The sequence below is a fragment of the Schistocerca americana genome, chromosome 11 (assembly GCF_021461395.2).
Source record: "Schistocerca americana isolate TAMUIC-IGC-003095 chromosome 11, iqSchAmer2.1, whole genome shotgun sequence".
Taxonomy (NCBI): domain Eukaryota; kingdom Metazoa; phylum Arthropoda; class Insecta; order Orthoptera; family Acrididae; genus Schistocerca; species Schistocerca americana.
In genome coordinates this window covers 168,968,367-168,981,227 of record NC_060129.1, presented here as the reverse complement: position 1 = coordinate 168,981,227, position 12,861 = coordinate 168,968,367, and the positions used below count along the sequence as shown (strand labels likewise).

The window sequence follows — 12,861 nt, the reverse complement described above, 5'->3', positions numbered from 1 at the left end:
GGGTACGACCTACCATTCTTCCGAGTTGAGCCAGCGATAGAAATCTGTTGTTTAATTTTTGACAATGTAGTATTGACTACTATATTTATTTTAGTGAGTAATTTTGAATATAACTTCCTCAAATTAATGTTAAATGCTTTTTTATTTGTGACTGTCTGAATAATGTTTTTTTAAAAGTGGAATGAGCCCGCAGTTACAGAACCACCAGTAACACTTGCGTTTACAACACACAATCTTCACACATGTAAAAGACAAGTATTACAAGTTTTCAAGTTTAATTCTTTGTTTAGTTAGTTTTTTAATATATTTCATGAGAATTATAAATGATTAAAAGTTTTTTATCTTTTAAACTTGTTTGAAGTGAAATGTAAACACATTTCCTTACCATGGAAAAAAAGTTTTGAATCCTCTGATATATTTTACTATTTGAACAGATTAAACTGCCCTATCAAAACGTGAAATACTACATACTTTATATCGTTTGCAAGAAATTTGGGTTTAACTCCTTGGTGAGTAATTCTGTGGCTTTGTTCTAAAAGGGCCAATGTCAAGAATCTTAGTTTTAAGTTATAAGCTTGCGAATATTTTCTGTCATTTTCTGACAACTATTAACAATGTATTTGGGGCTATTTATTACTATCTTTAAAGTAAATCAACTTAACTCAAACTTAATGATAAATTTCTAGAATTTTCAACTTCAGAATTAAAGGACATCAGAGGACATTGGCCCTTTCTAACATCATGAACTCCCTTAAATTATGTGACTTTGGCCCTTTTGACATCAGCGTCAGGTACACTGAATAACAAGAAACAGGTAATTTTAAGATAAATATTTCCTTGTACTCATTAATTAAATCACTTTATTCATTCCTCAAGAATTTAATAACTGATAGCAACTGTTACATGTCCCAAAAATCACATTTTATCACCGTAAATCATAAAAACACTGTTTGATCTCGTAATCGGGTGGTAAACTATTTATTCAAATTTCTTAATATCAGATGAATAATTTACACACACTATGGTTAATACTGAAGAACGGGAAATAAAAAATATATCACTCGTTTCCGTCATCACCACCATCCTCATCCTCCTCTTCGTAAGGTATCTGTTTATCTCTTTCATCTGACTGTCTATTGGCTCTCACGTGATTGATGATCTGTATGTAGAATGGACGACTGCTTACATTGATGTATGGAAGGAGGTCCCTGCAGTCCTTAAATTTTTTTTCTGAAATGGGTATGATAGCATCAGAAATAGGTGCAAGTTTTGGCATAGACAAGCGTCAAGTTTCCTTCTGTTCAGATCTGTCATCTTGAATGGTTCTTCCGAGGAGTAACCGTGTTTGTAGGAGACAATTCCTGGCATACCTGAGTGATACTTCCATTTTATCTTGTTCCAAACAGTAGGATTCCCTTCTCTGTTAATTTTCTTGTGCAGATAATGACTTCTCATCAAGTCTTTAAAGTTATAGAAGTCCTTTTGTTCCAGCTGTATTACAGTTATGGGTGGCTTTTGGGGAACCATGCATATTAATTTGGCCCAGTCTCTTGGCAGTTCTACTTCAACAGTTGTTTTCTTTGTCTTCTCAATGACTGCATAAATTGCGTCAGCTTCCAGGTGAGTATTTCCTACTTCAAGAAACTTGTGGTTGATTTCCAAACATTTTCTCTGAATCGTGAATTCTTCCACTACTTTCAGAAACATGATGGCAATAAAAATATTTCTGTTTTGTCCGGTACACAAATCGCTGTACGGGTGTACCTTGATAATTTCATCCGCCAGTTTCCTCAAATAATGATGTAGACAAAAAACTGTTTCTTGGCCACATTTTCCTGCCACTGTTTCATTCCAAATGTAAGATACTGGAGAACATTCTTTATGTCTCTGTACATAGTTGGTCAAGTTGAAAGTCCAAAGTTGTCTTTCGTAAAATGCCAGACCACTGTGTACAAAAGGAGTGGGTATACGTTTCTGCATACCAAAGGCCAGGGTTACTACATTGGAATTCTGCTCAGCTCTCTTTTTATCACGGTCTTTCTGATCGTAAGCAGCCTGGGCTAAATGAAAATGTTGCTGTCGTTCCACTTCAACCTTACAACCTTCAGCATCATCAATACAGTTTTTGAGTAACATGACGTATTTGTCACATTTTGCACCAGTGTCAGGCTTCAGTTTGTGGAAGCTAAGATTGAAACAGTTCACAAAAACTCTTCGATAACAATTTTCTCCTCTTTGCTTCATAACTTCGTTTCGCAAAATTCTTGATAGAGCCAGTACATTTCTGAAATACTCAAGTCTGGAGATAAATATTTTTTAGAAGAATGAGATTAAAAATAATGGCTTTTCGTAGGAAGGAAACAGTTCAGTGTGTTCCTTTATTAAATCAATGCCATCAGATGGAACTTTCGGTTGATTAGAATGTTTACCATGTCTGTTTTCAGAACACACTCCTCCTTCAGAGTCCTGGCTTTTCTCCATAATTATTCTTACCTTCTTTTGCATTAAAGAAAATGTACTAAGGAATATATTGTGACATACTTCTATTTTAGTCTGCAAAGGAGGACTGTAAAAAAAGTACTTCTTAGAATATTTTTGCCTGCTTGCAGTTCCTTCAGGTTTGTTCCTTAAACGCTCCATATGTTTCTTTTCCTGAGGCACATGATTAGCTATGAACGGATTTTGAGCTTCTGGGTACAATTTTAAATATTCTGTCAACATTTTCGCTCTCTCATTGTCACTTACTTTTCCTCCGCAATTTTTCCTGCACTTGCACAGTGCTTTCAGAACGTCAGCCGGTATAACGTTTCCTTTTGACATCACATATTCCTTTCCTGCAGTTTGCAATTCTTTCCTCCGATTTTTCTCCCATAATTTTTTGTTCACTTTCTTTTTCTGGTTGAATCCTGTGGATCACATTTCTTCCTCCCCCTTCAACTGAACTTTGCTGTTTTATTGCCAGGCTGCTGTTGAATTGGATCAATTTCTTCAATCCTTGAAGATCTTTTAACAGTCTTTCGTACAGCTATATTCCCTCCATCATTGCTTTCATCCCTACTTTCACCACCACTTGGAACATATTCACCAGAACTTGAAATCACGCCTGCCAATAATGAAGAACATGGATTTCCTTCTGTACTGATACTGGAATGATCATAAAGAAAATAAAAATGAAAGAAATTTAATAGGTGGTTGATAACATTTTAGATTGGCATTAAGTAGAGATACCAGTCAATTTATGGTCTTGGGTTGGAAAAATTAGGAATAAATGCTCCTGATACCAGTTTATTTTAGTACACTTACCTTCAAGGCAAAGTGATGACTTCAGTGGTGGTATTTCAGGTGCAGTTTGTTCCTCAAGCTGTTCCTTATCGCCTCTGTGGAACATGATGTTTGTGCCCACCAAGACTGTCTAGGCTCCTCACTAACAATGTGCTGAATGGTTAGGGAAATTGTTAAAGGAACAACTCTTATTATTGTGTATTTCTTTCGGATTTAAGTCCAATGTCGCAGTACTGTTTCAGTTGTTGAAACCATCTGTCAGCAAAAAAGGCCAATTGTTGACATTGGCCCTTCTTACAACAAAAGTAAAATAAGAGGGAGGGCCAATATCAAGATTGGCCCTTTTATGCTGATTGGAAACTTGATAAAACACTTTGGGGCTTACATCTTAAAAGGCCAGTATCTCTCATCCTATGTGGCTTAGACATTGGCTGTTTTAATATTATGAAGAGCACGTGAAACTACCGGGTGATCAAAAAGTCAGTATAAATTTGAAAACTGAATAAATCACGGAATAATGTAGATAGAGAGGTACAAATTGACACACATGCTTAGAATGACATGGGGTTTTATTAGAACCAAAAAAATACAAACGTTCAAAAAATGTCTGACAGATGGCGCTTCATCTGATCAGAATAGCAATAATTAGCATAACAAAGTAAGACAAAGCAAAGATGATGTTCTTTACAGAAAATAGCTGTAGTCGAGGAATAATGTCGTGAACAGCACTGTAAAGCATGTCCGGAGTTATGGTGAGGCATTGGCGTCGGATGTTGTCTTTCAGCATCCCTAGAGATGTCAGTCGATCACGATACACTTGCGACTTCAGCCAATAATCGCACGGACTGAGGTCTGGGGACATGGGAGGCCAAGCATGACGAAAGTGGTGGCGCGCGAAAGATATCTTTCATGTGTCTAGCAATACTTCTTGTTCTAATAAAACCACATATCATTCCAAGCATGTGAGTCAATTTTTACCTCTCTATCTACATTATTCCGTGGTTTATTAAGTTTTCAAATTTATACTGACTTTTTGATCACCCGGTATATGGCGTATACCAATAAAGCCAGTTTTGACAATTATTGACGTTGGCCCTTTCGGAAGCAAGCCACAGAATTATGCATTCTAGAAATAAATGAAAGCATTTAATAAATTCACAGTAGTGATTTGGAGTTTGACTGTTAGAATTTTTAGCAATAAATTACATCTGCGTGACTAGAAAACTGGGATTGCATAAAACTACATTTAAAGTAACACCCTACACTGACACCACCCTTCAAGTTCTCACTGTTTCTAAATTATTTATCATGATCTTCACCCAGAAGTGCAATGCACATCTGCTAAACAGTTTTTTATTACAGATTACACAAACCTGTTTCTTACAGATGTTACCTTTCCACTACGTATAGCCGGTCTCTGAACAACGATCATAAACAGTGTTTCCAGTACTTATAGTGTATTGCTTTTATCCAGTTGCAGATATCTTACAATTAATTTTTTATTACTTTGGAATAAGACATTTAGTTACATTAGATGTACATCAATTTACAAGTAGTTCTAATGAATATGTTTGTTAACTATCAGATGTGCGCAGAACAATCCCCATATGGCTTTGCTGTCAATTCCGAGTGTGTCCATCCCTCCTCCCGTGTAAGCTTTTCTATGGCACAGAAATATGATTTCAATACAGTACTGTGACACATATCACTCTTTATGTAATTAAAAAAGACAAAGAAATTAAAAATGACTTGAATGTCCGGATATACCATTACTACAAGGTGTACAACTTTGCTTCCGCCGTTTGCCAATAGGTGGCGACAATGGTAAGTAGCGGTCGAAAGAAACAGATCGCAGACGTCAGGCAGTTAGCTCGGACTTTGGTCAACATAACCTCATTCAAACATTAATCGATTTGTGTCTGCATCATAAAGTTGTTCTCGATTGAAAATGTTAGTTTACGAGCCTAATCCTCGTCATTTGCGGGCGGTGTTACTGTTTTGTTTCAGTATGAAGAAAACAGTGGCTGCGTCTCATCGAATGCTCTCACGTACGTACGCTAAGGACACTGTTAGTGAAAGATCGTGTCGTGAGTGGTTTCAACTCTTCGAGAACGGTGATTTTAACGTCGTAGACCGGCATAGTGGTGGAAGAGACAATGTTTTCGAAGATGCAGAATTGGAGACATTGCCAAGTGAAGACTTGCTTCAAACTCCAGAAGAATTGGCACGATTAGTGGGGGTGACACAGCAAGCCATTTCAAAATGTCTCAAGGCTATAGGCACGGCTCAGAAAGAAGGAAGCTGAAACCGAGACACGTTGAACGGCATTTGTGTATTTGTGAACAGTTGCTTCAGAGGCAAAAACGGAAGGGATTTCTGCTTTGCATTGTGACTGGGGATGAAGAATGGTTTCATTACGATAACCCTAAATGCAAAAAATAATGGGGATATGGCCGCCACACTTCCACGTCGACAGCCAAACCGAATATTCTCGGCTCCAAGATCGTGCTCTGCATTTGGTGAGACCAGCTCGGTGTTCTGTACTATGAGGTGTTAAAACTGAGTGGAACAATCACAGGTGCTCGTTATCGAACGCAATTAAGCGTTTGAGCAGAGCATTAAAAGACAAATGGCCGCAATACAGCGAGAGGCTCGATAACATGATTAACTGATTTTGCAGCACGACACTGCTCGTCCCCACATTGCAGAAGAGGTCAAAAGGTACTTGGAAACGTTACCCCACCCGCTGTATTCTCCAGACATTGCTCCCTCCGACTATCACCTAGTTAGATCAATGGCACGTGGCCTGGCTGACCAACACTTCTGATCTCACGGAGAAGTCACAAATTGGATCGATTCGTGGATCGCTTCAAAAGATGAACAATGTTTTTGACGCAGGATTCGTACACTGCCCAAAAGATGGGAGAAAGTAGTGACCAGCAATGGAAAATACTTTGAACGATACATGTGTAACCAATTTGTATCATTAAAGCCTCAAATGTTGGGGAAGAAATGGCAGAAGCAAAGTTCTGCACCTCATATTTACTGTATTTTTTATCTGTTTGGAGCACTTATTTGTGTAGATGTGTGTTTAGAAATGTTTTAAGTCAACAGTTTTATTTACAATGCTCATTTATTGAAACAGTTACTTACAAACTTATCAGCAGAAGTACAAAACAGTTCCTTTGTGGCCTGACTTACAAAATAAATCACCCTGTCAGCAGTGTCATCTGTTACCGTCTGATAGGTGGAGCAGCAGCAGGGCACTCAGCAGTGACAAAGCTTACAATTAAGATGTTCTGGGCTATTATGACATGATCAAATTGATTTCACATTAAAACCCAACATTTTGTCCCCATCTGCACAGCGCATTTTCAAGGGAGATCATAGCTGCTAGGTGGCGGATCTGCACCTCGAGTCACTACTAACTGCAAGAAAATTACATTTACGAGGAATGGTGTGATGTCACACGTTTTGAATACCCGAGCGCAATTGGCTATTGTCGACTGTCATCGTTTTCTGTTACTATCGACCCGTGGGGGAGTTGGAAGACTGTACACATCTTCTTCGGTACTGGAACCCACGTATCATTCAATTTCGTGCCTTCCTCCTTCCAGTCGAAATTCCTGGAGTGTTTTACAAACTGTATGGCCTCTCTGTATAGCCTTTCATGGTATCCACTTGGGACTGCCAGTACTTAAGCCCTATCAAAATGAATGTGGTGGTCACCTGGTTCCAAAACATGTTCACAACTGATCTGTCTGTCTGCCCTCTTCTGCAATTGCCCTTGTGCTCTTCTAGTCGTTCTTTGACCGTTCTTTTTGTAGTGGGTCCCCTATAAATTCTTGCTTTTTCCAGTAGTTGGCGAGCATCCTGGGCCGATTTTATGTGATTTTGTATCTTTCTGGTGAGTTTTTAGGTTACTGTAATGTTCCACTTTTTCAAGATTTTTACTCTTGCGGTTAGTAATGTCCTTAATGAAAGGCAGGAAAACATTAGATTTCACCAGCACTTGAGCATCGCTACAATTTCCACGCGGTGGTCTTAGCGCGAACGAATAACAATTCTTGAACAATACACTGATGTGATGTTTTAATTCTGCGTCAAACAGCTCTAGTTCGGAGATTTTCCTTGCTCTATCTGCCAACATTTTTATGATGCCTTGCTTTTGCTGTGGGTGGCGGTTCGAATCCTGGTGTAGGTAAAGGTCTGTGTGCGTGCATTTTCGGTAAACTGTGTGGCCCAAGCTATCATCTTCATTCTTGAAAACTAGCACGTCAAAAAAATTCAATCTTCCACTGCCTCCTCCTCCATGGTAAAATGAATCTTCAGATTTATCCCGTTAAGATGTATGTGAAAATGACCCAGTTCCTCCCTGCCATGTCACCACAAAACTGAATATCTGGTTTCGGTACGTGGATAATACTTCAGTTTCTTGTTTGCAGTTCCCAGTGCCTGCTCCTCTAATGTTTCCGTGAAGTTTGTTACAATTGGGCTTAAGGAACTACCCCAAGCAACACCATCCATTTCTTCGTAGAAACCATCATTCCATTCGAAATACGTGGTTGTGAGGCAATATTTAAACAGTTCTGCAGTATTGGGAGGAAGAATCTGATGCATCAGTTGCAACACTTCATTGAGCAGAAACATAGTGAATACCAATACCATATCAAAACTAACTAGTATGGTACTCCAGTTGGTCTACTATGCCATTTAATTTTTTGACAAAACATGCAGAATTCTTGATATGTATCCAGTCAGCCCACATATGGTCATAATAATGTTGTCGAACTTTGCAATTGAGTAGGTGGATGAAGCAATAGGACTCACTATAGGCCTTAGAGGATCATGTTTGTACACCTTTGGCAATCCATAAGTGTTGGTGTTAGCACAGCTGAATTGAACATACTTTCCTGAATGCTCTGTTCAATAGAGGACTTCTTTATCAACCATGTAACAGTTCTAAGAACTTTGTCGTGGTGTCTTTACTCAGTTTTCTATATGTTTGCAGATCTAATTAGTTGTTAATCTTACTTCTATAATTGATCAGATTCAAAACAGCCCCTGCATTTTCCTTGTCAGTGGGGGCAATAATAACACGACTGTCCTTATTCGGGCATTTTATGGTATTCCTTTCACCCACAATTAAATTACTTTTAGGTGAGTTTGCACAAGACAATACTCTTACTGCATCTGTACAGATTTCTTAGGCTGTAACTGTGTCCACACTACAAATGCATGCTTTTGCACTGGCTATTATTTCTCATGCAGGCACCACTTGTGGGCTAATGGCAAAATTTCCACCCTTGGCAGACACAGATCTCTTATCATCTGATAACGAATGTCTGCATAAATTGATAACCAGGCAGGGAAGCATCTAAATGGTGGATCACCTGATTGGGTTGCAAATTATCAAATTTCTTTTGTCTATTAGACATTGTAAAAATAACTTTCGTAATAGTATTGTGCAATAGTTGTCAATTCTATCCCAGTCACCACTACACAATTTAGTGTTGATAGTAATATCGAGAGACAATAACTTTCAGTCTGTGCTTGCCAGGTCCCAGCGGGTCTGTTGAATCTGCTCTCGTAGTAAAGCCTCTTCCATCTGTTTGAAGAAGAAAGAAGAAAGAAGATGGTAGCTTGGGCCACACGGTTTACCAAAAACTGACATACACAGACCATTACTTACACAGGGATTCGAACTACCACCCACAACAAAAGTGAGGCATCCTAAAAATGTTTGTGTATAGAGCAAGGAAAATCTGTGAGCCAGAGTTGCTCGATGTGGAATTAAAACATCTCACCGATGCACTGCTCAAGAATGGTTGGTTGTTCTCTGAGGTCAGAAGAGAAATCATAGCTATGCTCAAGCAGTGGTGAAATCTAATGTTTTCCTGCCTTTCATTAAGGGCATTTCTGACCGCATAAGGAAAACTCTTGAAAAAGCAGAACATCACGGTAATCTACAGATGAAGATACAAGATCAACTAAAATCAGCCAAGGATGCTTACCAACTGCTGGAAAAAGTGGGAATTTATAGGATTCCATGTAGTTGTGAGAAGGTGTACGTGGGCAGTACAAAAGGAATGGTCAAAAGTTGACTAGAAGAGCATGAGGGGAGACTGACAGATCATCCAGAAGACCACCACATTCATTTTGATAGGACTCAAGTTCTGGCAGCCACAAGAAGATACCACGGAAGGTTATACAGGGAGCACATAGAGATTGTAAAACACCCCAGGAATATCAATAGGACGGAGGAGGGTGTGAAAATTGATGACATCTGGATTCTGGTGCCGAAGGTGACGTGTACCAGTTTTCCACCGTGAGGTGTTAGTAACAATGGTTGATGGGCATTGACAATGGCCAATTGTGCTCACATATGCAAAACATCTGATGTCGTGCCATTGTGCAGAATCAAAATTTTGCTGCAGTCAGTAGTGAGCCATGGTGTGACTTCGACATTCAGTGAAGTTACTATCCCCCATGAAAATGTCCTCCCCAGATGGGGACGAAACGTTGAGTTTTAATGTGATATCTATTCAACCACTGCATAATAACCTGGAATATTTTATTAACTTTGACATTTCCAACCATGAAACTTTACATTTTACAAAGCTTGTCACATATTAGTAATGTTTGCCATAAGAATTATATTTGTTTTTAATTGTATGTGTATCTAATTTAGAAAATAGTTGGTGTATTGAGTCATTAGGATGCCTGTCACTAAAAATACAACTTTTTGCCCCATTATTTTGTATGCTATGAGGTTCTTTCTGTTAAATTTAGAAGTGTGATTCTAACTTTGTTATAATACATAGCTTACATTACAGAATACTCATCTAGTAAATTAGGTGCCCAAATGACCCACAATCATATTTCAAGTATCTGTACTTGTATTTAATATTTTTGTAAAACAAACTTGTCTTTCTTCACTTGATTTTTATGGCAGTTTCTTCCTAGCCTTTTTATGATAGGCAGTTTCCTTGCTACCTAATAATTTTGCAGGGAGTCTAGTGATCTGCACATTACTATACTTCACTCAATCTTTCCAACACAAGTAATTTTATTTAATCTAGTTGTTTCATATTCAAAAAATGTTCGTGTTTGAGGTTTGCGGCTTTGATATAACAACAATTGAAGAGATCAGAATGATTCAAGGCTAAGCCTAATTCTCTCTAAGAATTAGATTTCAGTATGTATAGACTGAGAATAGCTGTTTGCATCTACTGCTGAAGTGGTTTATTGATTTTTCAACAGATGGTACAGTAATGGAAGCATTTTTTAAATTGTTAAAATATATTAATTTATAGATATTTTCCAAATTTTTATTTTGCTCTCCTGTAAAATTTACTTCTTGTGGTTTAGGCTTGAATCACTCAGACTGCTAAAATTGTGGAAATGGTTTTGTCTCTGTTGGGAAATACTTTTATCACTTTTGATATATTGCTATCATGTGTGCATAGCAGTTTTCTCTTCAGTGACAGTTGCAGTGGCTTATTTGGTATTGTAGTTACTGCTTTTCATATTTATTTTCCTTATTGGTTTGATTTAAAGTATAGCAAACAAAACTACACGTTGTGCTGCAGACATACATCTTTGTGGGGAAAGTATTCTTCTGCGCCATTTTACTAACCATTTCTTGCCCCTAAAAAGAAGCATTAATCTTTACTAAACAGCCCTGTAATATAACATTTCATTCCACGCAGGGTGCTTAGGAAATGTAATGTTTTCTGTTTTTAATTGCTGCAGTTGATTGTACTGCATGTGCTCCATTCTGTAAAACAATAGTCTACAAAAATACTCTTCATATTCATTAGTTATTAAAATCAGTAGTATGACTTAGTGGCTGCTCAGTGCACTGCTGTTGCTGCATATGACAGAAAATTAAAGGCTGTAGTGTGACTTTGAAGTGCGGTTTTTGTTGTGTTGCAGGAACCAGAATACATAGAAGTGAAGAGCGAACCACTCGAGGCAGAGGAAGTTACTGGTGACGGGGCCACACATAGGGACTCCCTCTGTTTCTGGTGAACGTTTTTCCCCAAGCTTCACCACCAGCTCACTTGATATTTCTGGCACGAATATGACAATAACAGCAGGCTGCAAGAGTCTGGAAATTCACAGGTTTCTATGAAGTAAGGGGGAGGGGGGACAACCCAGAAAGTTGTATGTCAAATGTGATTATGTGTACAATCTCTAAAGACATTCAGGAGAATGCAATGTGAAACTGGAGAGAGATTACCTTAATCGGTAGATGCAGTGCAAAACTTCTTTTCCTTAAGCAGTTGATGCATTTACAGGTATATATGATTATCATTACTCCTCTTATGTGTCTTTTTTATTTTTTGTTCTTTGCTCGCGGAAACTTTCCCACTTTTCTGTTTAACATTTACAGATGCCGTAATACCTCAGTGAACAGTGTCTGGCAAGATGACTGTGTATTTATTTATTAGGCCTGCCTCTCCAAGTTTTTAAAAAAACAATGCAAGAAACACATTTTGCTACTTTCTTTTATTTCTCAAAATATTTGTCTTCATAATTTATAGACTTCTACACTTGTTCAAACCAATTCAGGAAACACTTTTTGCCAATATTTTGTTGCTACCCTAAAGGACTCTACAGCTTCTAGAGGTAAAAAATCAAGTGAATCTGGCCAGCAACTAATTATTTCAATGCAGTTCCGCATAAATTTATCTAGCATCGACATGAAGAACGACACAACATTTTTCGTTTTCTGTCCGATACCCTCGATGCGAATTATTCGATCTTCATTGAAATTGTGAATAATCTACCAGGAATAAATGTTTTTCACTGCTGACTGACCCTGCGAAATCATATGCGCTGCAGTCTTGGATACACCTAAAGACAGCTGTGTCTTACAGTCCCATGCCAGTGCTCTGAACCGTGTTGCGTACCTTACTAATGTATTTTTGAACAGTTAATTTACATGAGCTTAACAAAATACATTGTTGACAATAGCACAACCCTGATGAAATTTTATGAACCAGTTGTAAAAAGTCTTTTTAGAAGATGATAGATTGCGAAAAGTTGATTAAAATGATTCAAAAAAATAAAATGTCATCGAACAGAAATCTTCACTCACAATTTCCATGTTTTCCCAAGATTGTTCCTTTGCATGCTCACTGAAATCAGTTAGGCCAGTTCATTAGCTACAATTATTTTAGCAATAATAAATTACAAATTTTAAAACAGTAACACTCTAGTTGTTCTATGTAAAAAAATATGAACCCTGTTATATTGAAGGGAGGGAAGATTGGTATGTATGTAAGGAAAGGTAATCTTTTTGCAGCAAAAAAAAATCTCACATTTCGTAACTTAATAATGCATGTATAAAGCCTTTGATAACTGTGCCAGGGGTTGGTAAATGTTTTCCTGGAAAAATACTACTGGTGCAGTCATTTATATATTAAGCTACCAGTAGGAAACAAAAAGGAGCTTTCATGCTAATTTATTAGGTTACATTTAGCTGGAGTAAGCAGAAATAGCATCAAAGTAGTTCTGCAGTAAAAACAGTGTAGATATTAAGTTTCTAATAGTCTCTCTCTCTCTCTCTCT

The 12,861-nt window shown here is 37.8% G+C and overlaps 1 protein-coding gene across 2 annotated transcripts in view; it reads left to right on the top strand.

Moving 5' to 3' along the window:
- Positions 1 to 12,529, top strand: part of LOC124554164 (THAP domain-containing protein 8-like) — a 75,502-nt gene extending 62,973 nt beyond the window's left edge. For both annotated transcript variants that reach the window (XM_047128237.1, XM_047128236.1), the window contains one exon: positions 11,221 to 12,529. In XM_047128237.1, the coding sequence (XP_046984193.1) occupies positions 11,221 to 11,316 (96 nt within the window). In that variant the 3' untranslated portion in view covers positions 11,317 to 12,529. The remainder of the gene's footprint in view (positions 1 to 11,220) is intronic.
- Positions 12,530 to 12,861: the final 332 nt, after the last annotated feature.